Source organism: Oncorhynchus mykiss, chromosome 1 (assembly GCF_057628025.1).
Source record: "Oncorhynchus mykiss isolate SJ-2025 chromosome 1, ASM5762802v1, whole genome shotgun sequence".
Lineage (NCBI taxonomy): Eukaryota > Metazoa > Chordata > Actinopteri > Salmoniformes > Salmonidae > Oncorhynchus > Oncorhynchus mykiss.
The window spans coordinates 13,636,226-13,656,204 of record NC_143022.1 but is presented as its reverse complement, the minus strand read 5'-3'; the positions used below and the strand labels follow the sequence as shown (position 1 = coordinate 13,656,204).

The window sequence follows — 19,979 nt, the reverse complement described above, 5'->3', positions numbered from 1 at the left end:
AATGTGTGCCATGGAGTAGAGGTCTTACTTGCAGCAGCTAGTTTTCTCCCAGACCTATCTCCCATGGTCTGTCAGGAGGGATGGCCTCAGCCACTTCTGATTGGCTTTCCCCTTGTCCGTATCCCTAGGTTGTCCCTAGGGCTAAAACTATACAGTTTGATACATCTTTTAAAACATGCTATAAGTCAAGAACATTTTCCTGTTGACTTGTAAATAACCTCTCCACTCTGTCATTCTCATTGACATGTGTTAAAATGGAGGACCAATGTGGCCAGAACCCAAGAGCAATACTTTAATATGGTTATACTTGGATGTGGCGTGGCTGGGCCTGTATAATGAAGTAATCTCTGACACCTCAATACTTGCCTGAGCTCAGCTTCACTAAAATAGACTCAGCAGTCTGCATGTAAAGTATGTTTGCTAGTGATGAGAAAAGAGGATCCATTAACCTCACAATGGGTTAGATCACGTGTCAAACTCATTCTGAGGGCTGAGTATATGCGTTTTTTCGCTCCTCTCTTGTACTTTAATGATGAATTAAGGTAATTGATTAGTAAGGAACACCCCTCACCTGGTTGTCTAGGTCTTAGTATGGAACTCCCCTCACCTGGGTGTCTAGATCTTAGTAAGGAACTCCCCTCACCTAGTTGTCTGGATCTTAGTAAGGAACTCCCCTCACCTGGTTGTCTAGGTCTTAGTAAGGAACTCCCCTCACCTGGTTGTCTAGGTCTTAGTAAGGAACTCCCCTCACCTGGTTGTCTAGGTCTTAGTCAGAAACTCCCCTCACCTGGTTGTCTAGGTCTTAGTCAGGAACTCCCCTCACCTGGTTGTCTAGGTCTTAGTTAGGAACTCCCCTCACCTGGTTGTCTAGGTCTTAGTTAGGAACTCCCCTCACCTGGTTGTCTAGATCTTAGTCAGGAACTCCCCTCACCCGGTTGTCTAGGTCTTAACTGAAAGAAAAAAGGAAAAAAACAGCAGACACTAGGCCCTCCATGGAATGAGTTTGACAAACAAGAGCTGTCAATCATAGAGCTAAGTGTTACGGTGAGTGAATGAGGACCCAAAAGCGAACTAACTTAAACAGAGCTTCTTTAATAACCAAACATAGGTAGGCTCAGATAGACCGGCAGATTCCGACAGGACAGGACAAGGTTACAGCAAACATGACGATAGTCTGGCTCAGGCATGAAACACAACAAACAAGAATCCGACAAGGACAGGAGCAGAAACAGAGAGAGATATAGGGACCTAATCAGAGGGAAAAAGGGAACAGGTGGGAAAAGGGGTAACGAGGTGGTTAGGAGGAGATAAGGCACAGCTGGGGGAAAGATGGGGAGAAAAGGTAACCTAACAACGACCAGCAGAGGGAGACAGGGTGAAGGGAAAGGACAGAGACAAGACACAACATGACAGTACATGACAGTACCCCCCCACTCACCGAGCGCCTCCTGGCGCACTCGAGGAGGAAACCTGGCGGCAACGGAGGAAATCCTCGATCAGCGCACGGTCCAGCACGTCCCGAGAGGGAACCCAACTCCTCTCCTCAGGACCGTACCCCTCCCAATCTACGAGGTACTGGTGACCACGGCCCCGAGGACGCATGTCCAAAATTCTACGGACCCTGTAGATGGGTGCGCCCTCGACAAGGATGGGGGGGGGGGGGGGAGAGACGAGCGGGGGCGCGAAGGACGGGCTTGATGCAGGAGACATGGAAGACCGGGTGGACGCGACGAAGGTATCGCGGAAGAAGAAGTCGAACTGCGACCCGAGAAATACGGAACGGACCAATGAACCGCGGGGTCAACTTGCGAGAAGCCGTCTTAAGGGGAAGGTTCTGAGTGGAGAGCCAAACTCTCTGACCGCGACAATATCTAGGACTCTTAGTTCTACGCTTATTAGCAGCCCTCACAGTCTGCGTCCTATAACGGCAAAGTGCAGACCTGACCCTCTTCCAGGTGCGCTCGCAACGTTGGACAAAAGCCTGAGCGGAGGGGACGCTGGACTCGGCGAACTGAGATGAGAACAGCGGAGGCTGGTACCCGAGGCTACTCTGAAAAGGAGATAGCCCGGTCGCAGACGAAGGAAGCGAGTTGTGGGCGTACTCTGCCCAGGGGAGCTGTTCTGACCAAGACGCAGGGTTGCGAAAAGAAAGACTGCGTAAGATGCGACCAATAGTCTGATTGGCCCGTTCTGCTTGACCGTTAGACTGGGGGTGAAAGCCGGAAGAGAGACTGACGGAAGCCCCAATCAAACGGCAAAACTCCCTCCAAAATTGAGACGTGAATTGCGGACCTCTGTCCGAAACGACGTCTGACGGAAGGCCATGAATTCTGAAAACATTCTCGATGATGATTTGTGCCGTCTCTTTAGCAGAAGGAAGCTTAGCAAGGGGAATGAAATGAGCCGCCTTAGAGAACCTATCGACAACCGTAAGAATAACAGTCTTCCCCGCTGACGAAGGCAGTCCGGTGACAAAATCTAAGGCGATGTGAGACCACGGTCGAGAGGGAATGGGAAGCGGCCTGAGACGGCCGGCAGGAGGGGAGTTACCGGACTTAGTCTGCGCGCAGACCGAACAAGCAGCCACGAAACGACGCGTGTCATGCTCCCGGGTGGGCCACCAAAAACGCTGGCGAATGGAAGCAAGCGTACCCCGAACGCCAGGGTGGCCGGCTAACTTGGCAGAGTGAGCCCACTGAAGAACGGCCAGACGAGTAGGAACGGGAACGAAAAGAAGGTTCCTAGGACAAGCGCGCGGCGACGGAGTGTGAGTGAGCGCTTGCTTTACCTGCCTCTCAATTCCCCAGACAGTCAACCCGACAACACGCCCCTCAGGGAGAATCCCCTCGGGGTCAGTGGAGGCTACTGAAGAACTGAAGAGACGAGATAAAGCATCAGGCTTGGTGTTCTTAGAGCCCGGACGATAAGAAATCACGAACTCGAAACGAGCGAAAAACAGCGCCCAACGCGCCTGACGCGCATTAAGTCGTTTGGCAGAACGGATGTACTCAAGGTTCCTATGGTCAGTCCAAACGACAAAAGGAACGGTCGCCCCCTCCAACCACTGTCGCCATTCGCCTAGGGCTAACCGGATGGCGAGCAGTTCGCGGTTTCCCACATCATAGTTACGTTCCGACGGCGACAGGCGATGAGAAAAATACGCGCATGGGTGGACCTTGTCGTCAGAGAGGGAGCGCTGAGAAAGAATGGCTCCCACGCCCACCTCTGACGCGTCAACCTCGACAACGAACTGTCTAGAGACGTCAGGTGTAACAAGGATAGGAGCGGATGTAAAACGATTCTTGAGGAGATCAAAAGCTCCCTGGGCGGAAACGGACCACTTAAAGCACGTCTTGACAGAAGTAAGGGCTGTGAGAGGAGCTGCCACCTGACCGAAATTACGGATGAAACGACGATAGAAGTTCGCGAAGCCGAGAAAGCGCTGCAGCTCGACGCGTGACTTAGGGGCGGGCCAATCAATGACAGCTTGGACCTTAGCGGGATCCCTCTTAATGCCTTCAGCGGAAATAACAGAACCGAGAAATGTGACGGAGGAGGCATGAAAAGAGCACTTCTCAGCCTTCACAAAAAGACAATTCTCTAAAAGGCGCTGGAGGACACGTCGAACGTGCTGAACATGAATCTGGAGTGACGGTGAAAAAATCAGGATGTCGTCAAGGTAAACGAAAACAAAGATGTTCAGCATGTCTCTCAGGACATCATTGACTAATGCCTGAAAGACAGCTGGAGCGTTAGCGAGGCCGAAAGGAAGAACCCGGTATTCAAAGTGCCCTAACGGAGTGTTAAACGCCGTCTTCCACTCGTCCCCCTCCCTGATGCGCACGAGATGGTAAGCGTTACGAAGGTCCAACTTAGTGAAAAACCTGGCTCCCTGCAGGATCTCGAAGGCTGAAGACATAAGAGGAAGCGGATAACGATTCTTCACTGTTATGTCATTCAGCCCTCGATAATCTATGCAGGGGCGCAGAGACCCGTCCTTCTTCTTGACAAAAAAAAACCCCGCTCCGGCGGGAGAGGAGGAGGGGACTATGGTACCGGCGTCAAGAGCTACAGACAAATAATCTTCGAGAGCCTTACGTTCGGGAGCCGACAGAGAGTATAGTCTACCCCGGGGGGGGGGTGGTTCCCGGAAGGAGATCAATACTACAATCATACGACCGGTGTGGAGGAAGAGAGGTGGCCCTGGACCGACTGAACACCGTGCGCAGATCGTGATATTCCTCCGGCACCCCTGTCAAATCACCAGGCTCCTCCTGTGAAGAAGAGACAGAGGAAACAGGAGGGATAGCAGACATTAAACATTTCACATGACAAGAGACGTTCCAGGAGAGGATAGAATTACTAGACCAATTAATGGAAGGATTATGACAAACTAGCCAGGGATGACCCAAAACAACAGGTGTAAAAGGTGAACGAAAAATCAAAAAAGAAATGGTTTCACTATGATTACCAGAGACAGTGAGGGTTAAAGGTAGCGTCTCACGCTGAATCCTGGGGAGAGGACTACCATCCAGGGCGAACAAGGCCGTGGGCTCCTTTAACTGTCTGAGAGGAATGTCATGTTCCCGAGCCCAGGTCTCGTCCATAAAACAGCCCTCCGCCCCAGAGTCTATTAAGGCACTGCAGGAAGCTGACGAACCGGTCCAGCGTAGATGGACCGACAAGGTAGTGCAGGATCTTGAAGGAGAGACAGGAGTAGTAGCGCTCACCAGTAGCCCTCCGCTTACTGATGAGCTCTGGCCTTTTACTGGACATGAAGTGACAAAATGACCAGCGGAACCGCAATAGAGACAGAGGCGGTTGGTGATTCTTCGTTCCCTCTCCTTAGTCGAGATGCGGATACCTCCCAGCTGCATGGGCTCAGCACCCGAGCCGGCAGAGGAAGATGGTAGTGATGCGGAGAGGGGGGCAACGGAGAACGCGAGCTCCTTTCCACGAGCTCGGTGACGAAGATCAACCCGTCGCTCAATGCGAATAGCGAGTTCAATCAAGGAATCCACGCTGGAAGGAACCTCCCGGGAGAGAATCTCATCCTTTACCTCTGCGCGGAGACCCTCCAGAAAACGAGCGAGCAAAGCCGGCTCGTTCCAGCCACTGGAGGCAGCAAGAGTGCGAAACTCAATAGAGTAGTCTGTTATGGATCGATTGCCTTGACATAGGGAAGCCAGGGCCCTGGAAGCCTCCTCCCCAAAAACAGATCGATCAAAAAACCCGTATCATCTCCTCCTTAAAGTCCTGATACTGGTTAGTACACTCAGCCCTTGCCTCCCAGATTGCCGTGCCCCACTCACGAGCCCGTCCAGTAAGGAGAGATATGACGTAGGCGACACGAGCAGTGCTCCTGGAGAAAGTGTAGGGCTGGAGAGAAAACACAATATCACACTGGGTGAGGAACGAGCGGCATTCAGTGGGCTCCCCAGAGTAACACGGCGGGTTATTGATTCTGGGCTCCGGAGATTCGAAAGCCCTGGAAGTGGCCGGTGGATCGAGGCGGAGATGGTGAACCTGTTCTGTGAGGTTGGAGACTTGGGTGGCCAGGGTCTCAACGGCATGTCGAGCAGCAGACAATTCCTGCTCGTGTCTGCCTAGCATCGCTCCCTGGATCCCGACGGCTGAGTGGAGAGGATCCGAAGTCGCTGGGTCCATTCTTGGTCGGATTCTTCTGTTACGGTGAGTGAATGAGGACCCAAAAGCGAACTAACTTAAACAGAGCTTCTTTAATAACCAAACATAGGTAGGCTCAGATAGACCGGCAGATTCCGACAGGACAGGACAAGGTTACAGCAAACATGACGATAGTCTGGCTCAGGCATGAAACACAACAAACAAGAATCCGACAAGGACAGGAGCAGAAACAGAGAGAGATATAGGGACCTAATCAGAGGGAAAAAGGGAACAGGTGGGAAAAGGGGTAACGAGGTGGTTAGGAGGAGATAAGGCACAGCTGGGGGAAAGATGGGGAGAAAAGGTAACCTAACAACGACCAGCAGAGGGAGACAGGGTGAAGGGAAAGGACAGAGACAAGACACAACATGACAGTACATGACACTAAGTGACACAACCCAATAGGAAAACCACAATAACATATAAATTAATGGAATCGAGGGGTTATTGAGGCTCCACCAACTACAGTGGCCTGTGAAGGTTTTCACCCCCCTTGGCATTTTTCCTATTTTGTAATGGGTTTCAGTCTGCGTTGTGTAGAGTAAAGACAGTCGCATAGACGTAGAAAATAACAGGCATCAGTACCTCTCAACAACATCTGCAACTTCTCCAATAGGAGAAGACACAGTGATGCATAGACCAAAACAAGTATTTGTGCACAAGCACATGCAATGCATGTGGCACAACAATTTACCTCTACTTTACAGTGGCGTGCGAAAGTAGTCACCCCCATTTTTTATATTTTGTTACAACCTGGAATTAAAATAGATTTTGGGGGGTTGGTATCATTTGATTGACACAACATGTCTACCACTTTGAAGATACAAAGTATTTTTTATTGTGAAACAAACAAGAAATAAGCCACAGAAAAAACTGAAAACTTGAGCGTGCATAACTATTCACCCCCCCAAAGTCAATACTTTGTAGAGACACCTTTTGCAGCAATTACAGCTGCCAGTCTCTTGGGTTATGTCTCTATAAGCTTGGCACATCTAGCCACTGTGATTTTTGCCCATTCTTCAAGGCAAAACTGCTCCACCTCCTTCAAGTTGGATGGGTTCCGCTGGTGTACAGCAATCTTTAAGTCATACCACAGATTCTCAATTGGATTGAGGTCTGGGCTTTGACTAGGCCATTCCAAGACATTTAAATGTTTTCCCTTAAACCACTCGAGTGTTGCTTTAGCAGTATGCTTAGGATCATTGTCGTGCTGGAAGGTGAACCTTCGTCCCAGTCTCAAATCTCTGGAAGACTGAAACAGGTTTCCCTCAAGAATTTCCATGTATTTAGCGCCATCCATCATTCCCTCAATTCTGACCAGTTTCCCAGCCCCTGCCGATGAAAAACATCGCCATAGCATAATGCTGCCACCACCATGCTTCACTGTGGGGATGGTGTTCTCTGGGTGATGAGAGGTGTTGGGTTTGCGCCAGACATAACATTTTCCTTGATGGCCAAAAAGCTACATTTTAGTCTCATCTGACCAGAGAACCTTCTATCATATGTTTGGGGAGTCTCACACATGCCTTTTGACGAACACCAAATGTGTTTTTTTTTTTTAAGCAATGGCTTTTTTCTGACCACTCCTCCGTAAAGCCCAGCTCTGTGGAGTGTACGGCTTAAAATGTTTCTATGGACAGTTACTCCATTCCGCTGTTGAGCTTTTCAGCTCCTTCAGGGTTATCTTTGGTCTCTTTGTTGCCTCTGATTAATGCCCTCCTTGCCTGGTCCGTGAGTTTTGGTGGGCGGCCCTCTCTTGGCAGGTTTATTGTGGTGCCATATTTTTTCCGTTTTTTAATAATGGATTTAATGGTGCTCCGTGGGATGTTCAAAGTTCCGTATATTTTTTATAACCCAGCCCTGTTCTGTACTTCTTCACAACTTTATCCCTGACCTCTTTGGAGAGCTCCTTGGTCTTCATGGTGTTCCTTGCTTGGTGGTGCCCCTTGCTTAGTCTTGTTGCTGACTCTGGGGCCTTTCAGAACAGGTGTATATATACTGAGATCATGTGACACTTTGATTGCACACAGGTGGACTTTATTTAACTAATTATGTGACTTCTGAAGGTAATTGGTTGCACCAGATCTTATTTAGAGGCTTTATAACAAAGGGGGTGAATACATATGCAAACCATTTAAAAAATATATATTTTTTATATTTTTTTTGTAACAAACACATTTTTTAATTTGGGGGGGGGGGGGGGGGGGGCACCTTCCATCTAAGGCAGAACATCAAATGCCCTGCCACGTCATATGGTACTGTACAGAAATACAGACACATTCTCAATCTCAGACAGCACTGTTTTACAGACCATATGTTATGTCAACAAATCCCAATGAAGTTATCAACAAAAGGAGGTCAGACAAAGTCACTTCACATCATTTAGGTATCCAAACAGCTTTGTAGAGAGTATCTAATTAATCATGCATCTAATCATGCATATCCCACCCGGGGACTGTCATTTTCCATAGGAGGTGAGACTAATGTAAAAATCTAAACAACTAGATCACATTCACATTGACCATATGGGCAACTGTCTGGCGTTATTCAGTCTACTGTACTAAATGCTGGACGACATACTGACAATCTGTCACTGCAGGAACAGAGAGCAGAACAGCCAATAGATTACAATGTTAAACAGCTTTAAAATTGTACACACAAAAAAATTATGTGAACACCTGTTACGTCACAATTCTCAGAACTATGAGCATTATGTTCTCCAATCATTAACAATTTTTTGATGCAAATCGGTAAGTGGCAGAAAACAAACTATAGTGCATTGATCTCTTGTAATGCAATGACATATTATTCATAACTAGAACACCTGCTGTGGTGTACCCACCTTAAACCTGGTTATCTGTATTCTGGGAACATGTATTTCTTCTCACGTCCTCTCAGTATCCGAACTGAAATATCACTTTCAGCGGGACAAAAAAGCAGACAAATGCTACCAAAAAATGTCAGTCCGTCATGAAAGGTATATCCGGCTCTTGTCTTCTTTTTCCCCAAATCCCGCAAGATTAACAACAAACGTTTGGCAGGAAGAGAGAATTTCCAGGTTGGAGGGCTAGCCTATCTGTCGATCCCCCCGGAGAGGACAGTCAGCCAGCAGACCTCTCTCTTTTTTTCTGCTATGGTAAAGCCTAATGCTGAGCAGCTGACATATCTCTCCTCTCACACTGTCCTCCAAAATAGACCAGTGTCATTATACATGCCACGATAGCCTTGGCTTTACTGCTGTGATGCAACTTCTTTCCAGCATCACTAGTGTGGTTCAAATATGGTACACATGCTGGATGGTTCTCCCGTTTGTGCTTATGTCAGCTCTCCTCTGACCAACAAATACATTGGATTTTGTACCTGTTTCTTGCAACTCTTTCGGGGACACAGGAAGCAGAGACCCAGGGAGAGCTGGCTTTGGCATGGTAAAGGCAAATGGGTATGCCTCTAGTATAATACAAGTCAAATGATCTGCACTCATCAAAAGAAAATCCCTCTTTCCTAAGTCTGCAGCCTAAATGACATGGATCACCATTCTAATTTGACCCACCCCTCACACCAAACCCCTTTCCTTTCAGTGTCTCCACTCCATGTCTGATGTGGTTCACTCCATGACTGATGTGGTTCACTCCATGACTGATGTGGTTCACTCCATGACTGATGTGGTTCACTCCATGACTGATGTGGTTCACTCCATGACTGATGTGGATCACTCCATGACTGATGTGGTTCACTCCATGACTGATGTGGTTCACTCCATGACTGATGTGGATCACTCCATGACTGATGTGGTTCACTCCATGACTGATGTGGTTCACTCCATGACTGATGTGGTTCACTCCATGACTGATGTGGTTCATTCACACTCTGTGTTTGCATTGCTGACCCATATAGTGCCTTGCGAAAGTATTCGGCCCCCTTGAACTTTGCGACCTTTTGCCACATTTCAGGCTTCAAACATAAAGATATAAAACTGTATTTTTTTTGTGAAGAATCAACAACAAGTGGGACACAATCATGAAGTGGAACGACATTTATTGGATATTTCAAACTTTTTTAACAAATCAAAAACTGAAAAATTGGGCGTGCAAAATTATTCAGCCCCCTTAAGTTAATACTTTGTAGCGCCACCTTTTGCTGCGATTACAGCTGTAAGTCGCTTGGGGTATGTCTCTATCAGTTTTGCACATCGAGAGACTGAAATTTTTTCCCATTCCTCCTTGCAAAACAGCTCGAGCTCAGTGAGGTTGGATGGAGAGCATTTGTGAACAGCAGTTTTCAGTTCTTTCCACAGATTCTCGATTGGATTCAGGTCTGGACTTTGACTTGGCTATTCTAACACCTGGATATGTTTATTTTTGAACCATTCCATTGTAGATTTTGCTTTATGTTTTGGATCATTGTCTTGTTGGAAGACAAATCTCCGTCCCAGTCTCAGGTCTTTTGCAGACTCCATCAGGTTTTCTTCCAGAATGGTCCTGTATTTGGCTCCATCCATCTTCCCATCAATTTTAACCATCTTCCCTGTCCCTGCTGAAGAAAAGCAGGCCCAAACCATGATGCTGCCACCACCATGTTTGACAGTGGGGATGGTGTGTTCAGGGTGATGCGCTGTGTTGCTTTTACGCCAAACATAACGTTTTGCATTGTTGCCAAAAAGTTCGATTTTGGTTTCATCTGACCAGAGCACCTTCTTCCACATGTTTGGTGTGTCTCCCAGGTGGCTTGTGGCAAACTTTAAACAACACTTTTTATGGATATCTTTAAGAAATGGCTTTCTTCTTGCCACTCTTCCATAAAGGCCAGATTTGTGCAATATACGACTGATTGTTGTCCTATGGACAGAGTCTCCCACCTCAGCTGTAGATCTCTGCAGTTCATCCAGAGTGATCATGGGCCTCTTGGCTGCATCTCTGATCAGTCTTATCCTTGTATGAGCTGAAAGTTTAGAGGGACGGCCAGGTCTTGGTAGATTTGCAGTGGTCTGATACTCCTTCCATTTCAATATTATCGCTTGCACAGTGCTCCTTGGGATGTTTAACGCTTGGGAAATATTTTTGTATCCAAATCCGGCTTTAAACTTCTTCACAACAGTATCTCGGACCTGCCTGGTGTGTTCCTTGTTCTTCATGATGCTCTCTGCGCTTTTGACGGAGCTCTGAGACTATCACAGTGCAGGTGCATTTATACGGAGACTTGATTACACACAGGTGGATTGTATTTATCATCATTAGTCATTTAGGTCAACATTGGATCATTCAGAGATCCTCACTGAACTTCTGGAGAGAGTTTGCTGCACTGAAAGTAAAGGGGCTGAATAATTTTGCACGCCCAATTTTTCAGTTTTTGATTTGTTAAAAAAGTTTGAAATATCCAATAAATGTCGTTCCACTTCATGATTGTGTCCCACTTGTTGTTGATTCTTCACAAAAAAATACAGTTTTATATCTTTATGTTTGAAGCCTGAAATGTGGCAAAAGGTCGCAAAGTTCAAGGGGGCCGAATACTTTCGCAAGGCACTGTATGTGTCATTCTTCCTAGAAGCATAGTTTAGAGGTATCAAATATGGAAGACCCATGGGAAGTTGCCACGGCAGCCACAGTTGAAAGGTCATGAGAGATTAAATTATATTAAGCTCCCATTTCAATGGGCTATCACTCGTTAGCTCAATTTTCCTCCTGCATAACTGGTCTCCATTCTCCTGTGAGGTGTGTATTGTTGTCACTGAGAACACTGCCATTGGAGTGTCTATGGCCTAGTCATTGAGAGGATAAATCTGTAATTATTGTATCCCTCAGTAACACCACATTAGGTAAAAACTTCCCAATGACCTCTGAATAGCGGGATGGGTGGCTCAGGGTGATACAGGGTGCTAAACATAAAATTCTTCAAACATAACAGTGGAATCAAGCGTCGCAAATATAAAATCTACTTAGAGGACAAAGAGCTGGATGAGTCCCGCCCACACTTCTCCATCACACACCTAGCTCCTCCCACTACTCCCACCCCTACCCGGTATGGCAAACATGTCTGAATAACATTGTAAGTTTGACAATCCATGTGGTGTTTATCTGTGGGGTTCCCTAGTCCAGAAGTCTGGACAAAGCAAGCCCTATCTCTTTAGAATTGTTTTCTCCCTCACGTTGATGGACAGCGCCATGTGTCCCAGAGCCCCTCCCAGTCCAGTGAAACTCTACCGACAGGATAATCTCCAAGTCATCCAGTCGTTGTAGGAAAACAGCCCCCAATTTGACCTGTCTGCATCAGAGAGTATTCTGATATATCACACTCAGATCTTTCTATGTCACAACAGTATTATGACCATATTATGACAGGTTATTTATTTATTTTATTTGACCTTTATTTAACTAGGCAAGTCAGTTAAGAACAAATTCTTATTTTCAATGACGACCTAGGAACAGTGGGTTAACTGCCTTGTTCGGGGGCCGAACAAGGCACTCTTTCTGTGGAGTGGTAGAGAAAAAGGCTACCCTGTCCCTTTAAAGAGTGATCCATTGAAGCGGGATCTAGTTCCTGGCTAACAGCTGATGAGCTGATTGACACTGGAGCAACTGATTGTATAAAGAGGTGTATTAATAAATCACCTGACTCCCCCAGGACACATTCGAACTAAGCTTGTGGATAGGCCTACACAATACAACAGGTTGATTCATTTCAGCTAAGCTGATCTCATGATATGTCGAACCAAAATGTCAATTGTCAGCTTTTTGGGTAGGTAATAATAATCGAAGCGATCTACAGTAGACGGAATTGCTTTTTATTTAAGATCATTTAATTTGATGGTTTTCCTTCAGTAAATACAAACATTTGTTTTTAATAGAAATACAGAGACAGAGAATACAATATAATTGAATAACCTTCATTTTCAGATTCTAAGATCTCAAGGATACAGTTTAATGGAAATTAAACATGTAGTATGAAACTTGACTTAAAAGGGACATTTAAAAAATGTTCAACTTCATATTCATCATCATTGGTGTGCATCGTGATTTTAACCAATTAGGAGTAGTCATTGCCTACTAACTGTCTACTAATTGGTTGACAATCTTTTTTTATGACAAAACATAGAAATACGCCATTTTCACATATGTTGATGTTGGGGTGGTGCTGGAGATTATGAGTATGAAGTAGATTTAATTTTTACATTTTTTAAAATGTCCCTTTAATTTACTGATTTGTTCCCATTCCAACAACACATCTGAGACTTGTTCATCAGTCTGTGTTATTGACAGGAGAGATGATCAGAGGAGCAGAGTTAACACCATCATTAAAACAGGGGCTAAAGTATGGATAGAGTTTCTCAGTGAAGGTGCAGCCAGTGAAGGAGTAGATATGAGACCTGGCCTCTACATCGTAGAAGGAGACTTGACCCTCCTCAAAATCCACAAACACCCCCACCTTCTGGGGCTTCTCTTTCAGGGATAGCAAGACACGGGGGTCACCAAGAGCCTTGTACTGGTTTCCATTCCTCAGCCACACAGCCCAGTATCCATTCTTAGGGCTCAGTGTGATCGGACCCTTCCTGTTGATGGACTCACTGGCCACTCCTAAATCCCACTCAATCTTCCCCTTGACCGTCACCTCATAATAAAATCTCCCTGACGAGAAGCCATCCTTTCCTAGGACATTAACAACTCTTTCAAACCTTCAAATCTTTGTCAGGGAGATTTATTTGTGTCTCTCCATGTCTCACTTGTTTCCCATCTTCAGAGAGGATAAGTTCAGGATGTGCTGTATCAGGATCCAGAGTTATATTCACTTCATACTGCTGCATCCTCCTCATCCTCTTCAGTTTGACTTCAGGTAGCTTCTCCATCTCTTTATTCCGTGTTTCGTCCAGCTGAAACACAGCTCTCATCAAGGTCCCCACACACAGATTACTGTGAACACTTATCTCAGACCAGTCCTGGGTGTGTGGAGGGGTGCACAGGGTTGGGAAGCTCTGGAGGAGGTGGAGGTGGTCCTCAGTGTGTAAGAGCTGCTCCAAGTCAGTGCTTCTCCCCTTTAGCTCAGTGATTTCCTGCTCCAGCCCGCCTCTCTGTTGCTTTCTGCTTCTCCTCAATCACTTCAATGAGCTCACCCTGGCTTCTCTCAATGGAGCGCACCAGATCAGTGAAGACCTGTACACTGTCTAATATCTCTCTCCTTGAGTCTTTCTTGCTGAGCTCTACTGAGTGTTTGATCTCCTGAACCTTCTGCAGTCTCTCCTGGATCATCTGCTGCACGTCTGCCTCAGTTTTCCCCAGTTTAACCTTCCTCGCTCCACACTCTTCCTCTAGAGGGACAGTATTATGAGCTTTGTGGTCTGTTTCAGTGCAGAATTGACAAACACACGTCTGGTCAGGCCTACAGAACAGTTCCAGAGGTCTCTCGTGCTTCTTACACATCCTGTCTTCCAGGTTCTCAACAGGGTCAATCAACTTGTGTTTCCTTAACGCTGGGACTCTCTGATGAGGCTCCAGGTGAGTATCACAGTAAGAGGCTAGGCACACTAAGCAGGATTTCAGGGCCTTGAACTTCCTCCCAGTGCAGACTTCACAGGATACTTCTCCCGGTATGGCAAGGGACTCATTTTGAACTATGTTCTTTATTTTTAAATTCTCTACAACTTCTCTCAATGTTGTGTCGATGTGAAGCTCAGGTCTCCTGTTGAATTTCTCGTTACACATTGGACACTGGCAGAAGCCAGCGCTATCCCAGTACCTGCTGATACAGGCCTTGCAGAAGTTGTGTCCACATGAAGTGGTGACTGGCTCAGTGAAGACATCCAGACAGATAAAGCACTGTAACTGATCTTCAGACAGGAGACTGCTGGGGGTGGCCATATCTAGACAGATACCAAAGGTGAAACTAGGAAACATTTAATGCGTTTAGTCAATTATCGATACTTTAAACTTTCAAGTTATGAGACAAATGCAAGTTTAACCAATCTTAAAACATGGTTTTAGCAGTTTTACAAATGTGATGGATTTCCTATCATTGGATTGATCTTGATCACAAATATTATCAGCTTTAATTTAGTCAATTTGACATAAATACAGTAGTAGAACGCTTCAGACAATTGATAGTAATACACAGAATAACTTTACAATTACATATAGAAAGTATGCCTCGTATCAAACAAGGACATTATCATAACTGAATGAACCGAAATAGGGCTGAGATTACATTTATCTTTCTCAGGGGCCAGTTTTTCAAAATGTAATCCTCTCTTTTCCTACGCAGGATCAGATCAATGTGGTTGTTTTTGAGCCATTTTTTAAGAAAATAATCGGACAGAATCATTCTGATCCAGATCCCACAATATCAAGATTACAGTATCCGGATTGTCAGTGTTTTGAACAGGCCTACACCTTGCCATCTACTGGACAGGTGGTGGTACTACTTCTACACTGTCATAGGGAAACAGAGATGAGTAAATTACATGAATAAAGGTTCCTAGATTCAAAATATAGCCTGCATATCACTTATAAGCAATTAGATGCATTTTTTTTTTACGCTTCTCAATATAACAACTAATACTTATACTGCGGTCAATTTAACATAATGAACCTTTGGTTTTTAATTGTAAGAACGTTTTTTAAACCTTAGTTACAATGACAGTTCTTGGTTGTTGTGCCTTCCACCCGTCTAAATCCACCTGTCTAAATCCACCCTGAATCGACCCTTCCAGTGGGACCAAGATAATCCTGATTTTCACCATCAAAACTATCCGTATCACTACCTTTGAGTTTTGAAATGACATTTAATCCTGATTCAAGGTCAGATTTGGATACCCAAAGTCGAATCCCTATCCAGAGGTCTCTTTTTTTACAGTTTTGGAAAAACCCAATTCCAACATTTAATCCTATCCGATTGCCGAAATCCGATCAGATAACTTTTGAAAAACTGGACCCATATCTCTCTCTACTTACCCGATGCTTTGTATCTGAATGTTCTTTCTGTTCTTAGATTATCCCACAGGGTTCTATAGTGAGGTTTCAGAGAAGCTAGGGCTCTCAGTTACAAAGCTTAATGCTCAACTTTAGTTTCACTTACAGCAAGTTATACCTTGTCCCTGCTCATCAATGCAATGCAGTTTGTCTACTTTCTGTTTTCTGGTAGAAACAAAGCTGTGTACGCCCTTAACTGGTTTGGTCCTGTTTTGTTGTTAGCACACTGTTTCTTGCTCATAGAATGTTTAATCTGTCTAATGTGCTGTTTTGTTGTATGATTGCACAGAACTTAAGTTCGCCACTGTAGTTTTCTCACCAGAGCTCAATGCAGATACGTCTTAAAATCTATTTGCTACTCTTAGAAACTGGAGACACATTTCACTTCTCTGGACTCCAGAACAAGCAGAATCATACAGCCTACCTGTATGCAGTGGAGGGTGGAACAGCCTGGTCTCATATACTAGACATAACATAATAAACTCAAATCCGGGACACTCAAATTAGTTTAATATGTTACATTTGGCATGGTTACATAAGACAATTCCGGATCATATTCACACCAGGTAGCCCACTTCCAGCCCATTACAAATTGGTAAAGGGCCCAATTAGGACCTGTGTTTTAGCCCACATGGGTTTTCCCATTTATGACCCAGTTGTTATGCCCAATTGATTCCCATAGACAGTCCATGACCATATTCAAACCAAATATATCTGATTTGTTTATAGCCCACATGGGTTTGCCTGTTTGTGACCCAACTGGTTAACCCGATTTGGTCCCAATCATTATTTCTGAAAGAAATTACACCTGTTTGCCCACTCACAGCCCATGAAAAAATTATCCAGGTCATTTCGGGACTGGCACTATAACCCACATGGGTTTGTCCATGTCTGGCCCAAAATAAACCCAACTGGGTACCAGCTACGATATCCATTTAGAGCCCTTACCCAGTTAAAACCCACGAAGTCCATATAAAACCCAGGTGGGACCAACCTCGACATGTTGGCTGGATTTGACAATTGTCACATTAGAGGAAAGCATTGAGACAGCTGGTCAAAGCAAAACAGTACTCTAAACTCTCTGCCATTACCCACTCATTCAAGTGTTTTTCTTATTTGTATTATTTTCTACAATGTAGAATAATAGTGAAGACATCAAAACTATGAAATAACACATATGGAATCATGTAGTAACCAAAAAAGTGTTAAACAATGTGCCTTGTTAAATTAACTTTTAACAAAGCACACCTGTTAATTGCAATGCATTCCAGGTGACTACCTCATGAAGCTGGTTGAGAGTATGCCAAGAGTGTGCAAAGCTGTCATCAAGACAAAGGGTGGCTACTTTGAAGAATCTCAAATATAAAATATATTTGTTTAACATTTTTTGGGTCACTACATAATTCCATATGTGTTATTTCATAGTTTTGATGTCTTCAACATTATTCTACAACTTAGAAAATAGTAAAAATAAAGAAAAACACTTGAATAAGTAGGTGGGTCTAAACTTTTGATTGGTACGGTATACACTACTGTTCAAAAGTTTGGGGTCACAGAGGCCCATTATCAGCAACCATCACTCCTGTGTTCCAATGGCACGTTGTGTTAGTTAATCCAAGTTTATAATTTTAAAAGGCTAATTGATCATTAGAAAACCCTTTTGCAATTATGTTAGCACAGCTGGAAACTGTTGTTCTGATTAAAGAAGCAATAAAACTGTCCTCAGGATGTAAAATAATTTAATTCATTCCATTTGTATGATATGGTACCACTGGGTAAAACATGATGCTATACGTCCTCTGACTGCGTTCATAACGCAACGTAACATATCATATTAAAGGGAGGATGTATACTATCCTACAAATTGTCCTGAGGCCAGGTTGTTTAATCATGGAGACTGCATTCATACTAAGTGCTGCATATGTCATCTAAATCAGAAATGATCTTAAAATTTTAAAATGGCACTTTGCCAACATAGCTCGATTGGATTCAATCCTGGCCATAATCTTTAGTGCCCATGCCTTCCCTATCTTTTGCCAATGCATTGTTGAACACACACATTTTATATGTAGACTCTATGAAGTGTTGAACATAGAAATTAAATATGTAGACTTTATGAAGTGTTGAACATAGAAATGAAGTATGTAGAGCGGACATTTTTAAGGCCACATTCTTTTCCAGGCATTGACATTATTTCTTGCTCACCACAATTACAGATTATTTAGTCAATCAAATGTATTTACAAAACCACGTTTACATACACTGATGTCACAAAGTGCTTATACAGAAACAAAGCCTAAAACCCTAAAGAGCAAGCAATGCAGACGTAGAATCATAGTGGCTAGGAAAAACTCCCAAGAAAGACAGGAAACTAGGAAGAAACCTAGAGAGGAACCAGGCTCTGAGGGGTGGTCAGTCCTCTTCTGGCTGTGCTGGGTGGAGATTATAACAGTATATAGGTCCATTAAGGCCAGATCATTTTTCAAGATGTTCAAAGTTCATAGATGATGAGCAGGGGGTCAAATAATAATAATTGACAGTTCAAGAGACAGAAAACATGAGAGGGAGAGAGAGAGAGAGAGAGAGAGAGAGCGAGAGAAAGAGAGAGAGAGAGAGGGAGAGAGAGCGGGAGAGAGCGGGAGAGAGAGAGAAACAGAGAACATGAGATAGAGAGAGAGAGAGAGAGAGAGGGAGAGAGAGAGAGAGAGAGAGAGAGAGAGAAAGAGAGAGAGAGCGAGAGAAAGAGAGAGAGGGAGAGAGAGAGAGAGGGAGAGAGAAACAGAGAACATGCGAGAGAGAGAGAGAGAGAAAGCGAGAGAAAGAGAGAGAGAGAGAGAGAGAGAAAAAAAAGAGAGAGAGGGAGAGAGAGAGAGGGAGAGGTACAGAGGGTTTGAGAGAGAGTGACAGTTAGAGAGACAGAGAAGTTGAGAGAGGGGGGGAGTATAGAGTATTTCAGAGAATGTGACAGTGTTTAGAGAGAGAAGGAGAGGTTAAGAGACAGAGAAGTTGAGAGAGGGGGGGAGTATAGAGTATTTCAGAGAGTGTGACAGTGTTTAGAGAGAGAAGGAGAGGTTAAGAGACAGAGAAGTTGAGAGAGGGGGGGAGTATAGAGTATTTCAGAGAGTGTGACAGTGTTTAGAGAGAGAAGGAGAGGTTAAGAGACAGAGAAGTTGAGAGAGGGGGGGAGTATAGAGTATTTCAGAGTGTGACAGTGTTTAGAGAGAGAAGGAGAGGTTAAGAGACAGAGAAGTTGAGAGAGGGGGGGAGTATAGAGTATTTCAGAGAGTGTGACAGTGTTTAGAGAGAGAAGGAGAGGTTAAGAGACAGAGAAGTTGAGAGAGGGGGGGAGTATAGAGTATTTCAGAGAGTGCGACAGTGTTTAGAGTGAGAAGGAGAGGTTAAGAGACAGAGAAGTTGAGAGGGGGGGGAGTATAGAGTATTTCAGAGAGTGTGACAGTGTTTAGAGAGAGAAGGAGAGGTTATGAGACAGAGAAGTTGAGAGAGGGGGGGAGTATAGAGTATTTCAGAGAGTGTGACAGTGTTTAGAGAGAGAAGGAGAGGTTATGAGACAGAGAAGTTGAGAGAGGGGGGGAGTATAGAGTATTTCAGAGAGTGCGACAGTGTTTAGAGTGAGAAGGACAGAGACAGAGGGAGTATTGGATTGACACCCAGTTCAGCATGTGCAGGTGAGAAAGATATCAAATGAAAGATAAAAATGCCTTGCTGTCAGTGGAGGCTGCTGGGGGAGGACGGCTCATAATAATGGCCGGAACAGAACTAATGGAATGGCATCAGAGCCCGTCCTCCCCAATTAAGGTGCCAACAACCACCTGTGTTTGCTGTATCTAGAACAGATCATTTTCAAGACACGGCTCCTGAAGTAATTTTGACGGTTGCAAAGAAGTTAAATATAGCCGTATAATAAGGGGAACCAATGCAATGTGAGGATGTGTTGAGTGAATGTAGAACTTGACAAAACAGCTGAACACTTCACCTAAGCCTCCGAGTCCTCATTTGGAACCCACTCTGTGTGGCTCACATTTCCTTTGGTCCAGACTCTCCTCACTCACCTGACAGCAGTCTTAGCAGGGAATATTGGACCCATAAATCTACTCTCAAATGTCGCTGCCTAGTTTTAGGGTTGTCTGCTCAGTGGATCTGAGGGACAGTTTGAAATGTCCAAAATAGGGGAGGGTTGTCTAACTTTTTATGGGGTGGGAGGGTTTTTTGAGGGAGGGTAGTGCATTTTTTCCAGGGGTTTACATTGCCAAATTTACAGATTTGACTATATAATTTCTTCCATATAACCAAATGTCCTTGTCTGCTTGTATGCGCATCACA

The 19,979-nt window shown here is 44.8% G+C and overlaps 1 protein-coding gene and 1 pseudogene across 3 annotated transcripts in view; both read right to left on the bottom strand.

The window, feature by feature from the left end:
• Window positions 1–8,976, bottom strand: part of LOC110525067 (obscurin) — a 59,620-nt gene extending 50,644 nt beyond the window's left edge. For both annotated transcript variants that reach the window (XM_036989306.2, XM_090242598.1), the window contains exons 1-2: window positions 8,528–8,976; window positions 29–147 (exon numbers count right to left, since the gene is read on the bottom strand). In XM_036989306.2, the coding sequence (XP_036845201.2) occupies window positions 29–65 (37 nt within the window). In that variant the 5' untranslated portion in view covers window positions 66–147; window positions 8,528–8,976. The remainder of the gene's footprint in view (window positions 1–28; window positions 148–8,527) is intronic.
• Window positions 8,977–12,786: 3,810 nt separating this feature from the next.
• Window positions 12,787–15,714, bottom strand: LOC110535487 (E3 ubiquitin-protein ligase TRIM39-like; annotated as a pseudogene). The gene is made up of 2 exons (XR_016482712.1): window positions 15,621–15,714; window positions 12,787–14,556 (listed from the first exon to the last, which is right to left on the bottom strand). The product of XR_016482712.1 is annotated as an E3 ubiquitin-protein ligase TRIM39-like (transcript).
• Between the last annotated feature and the right edge of the window lie 4,265 nt (window positions 15,715–19,979).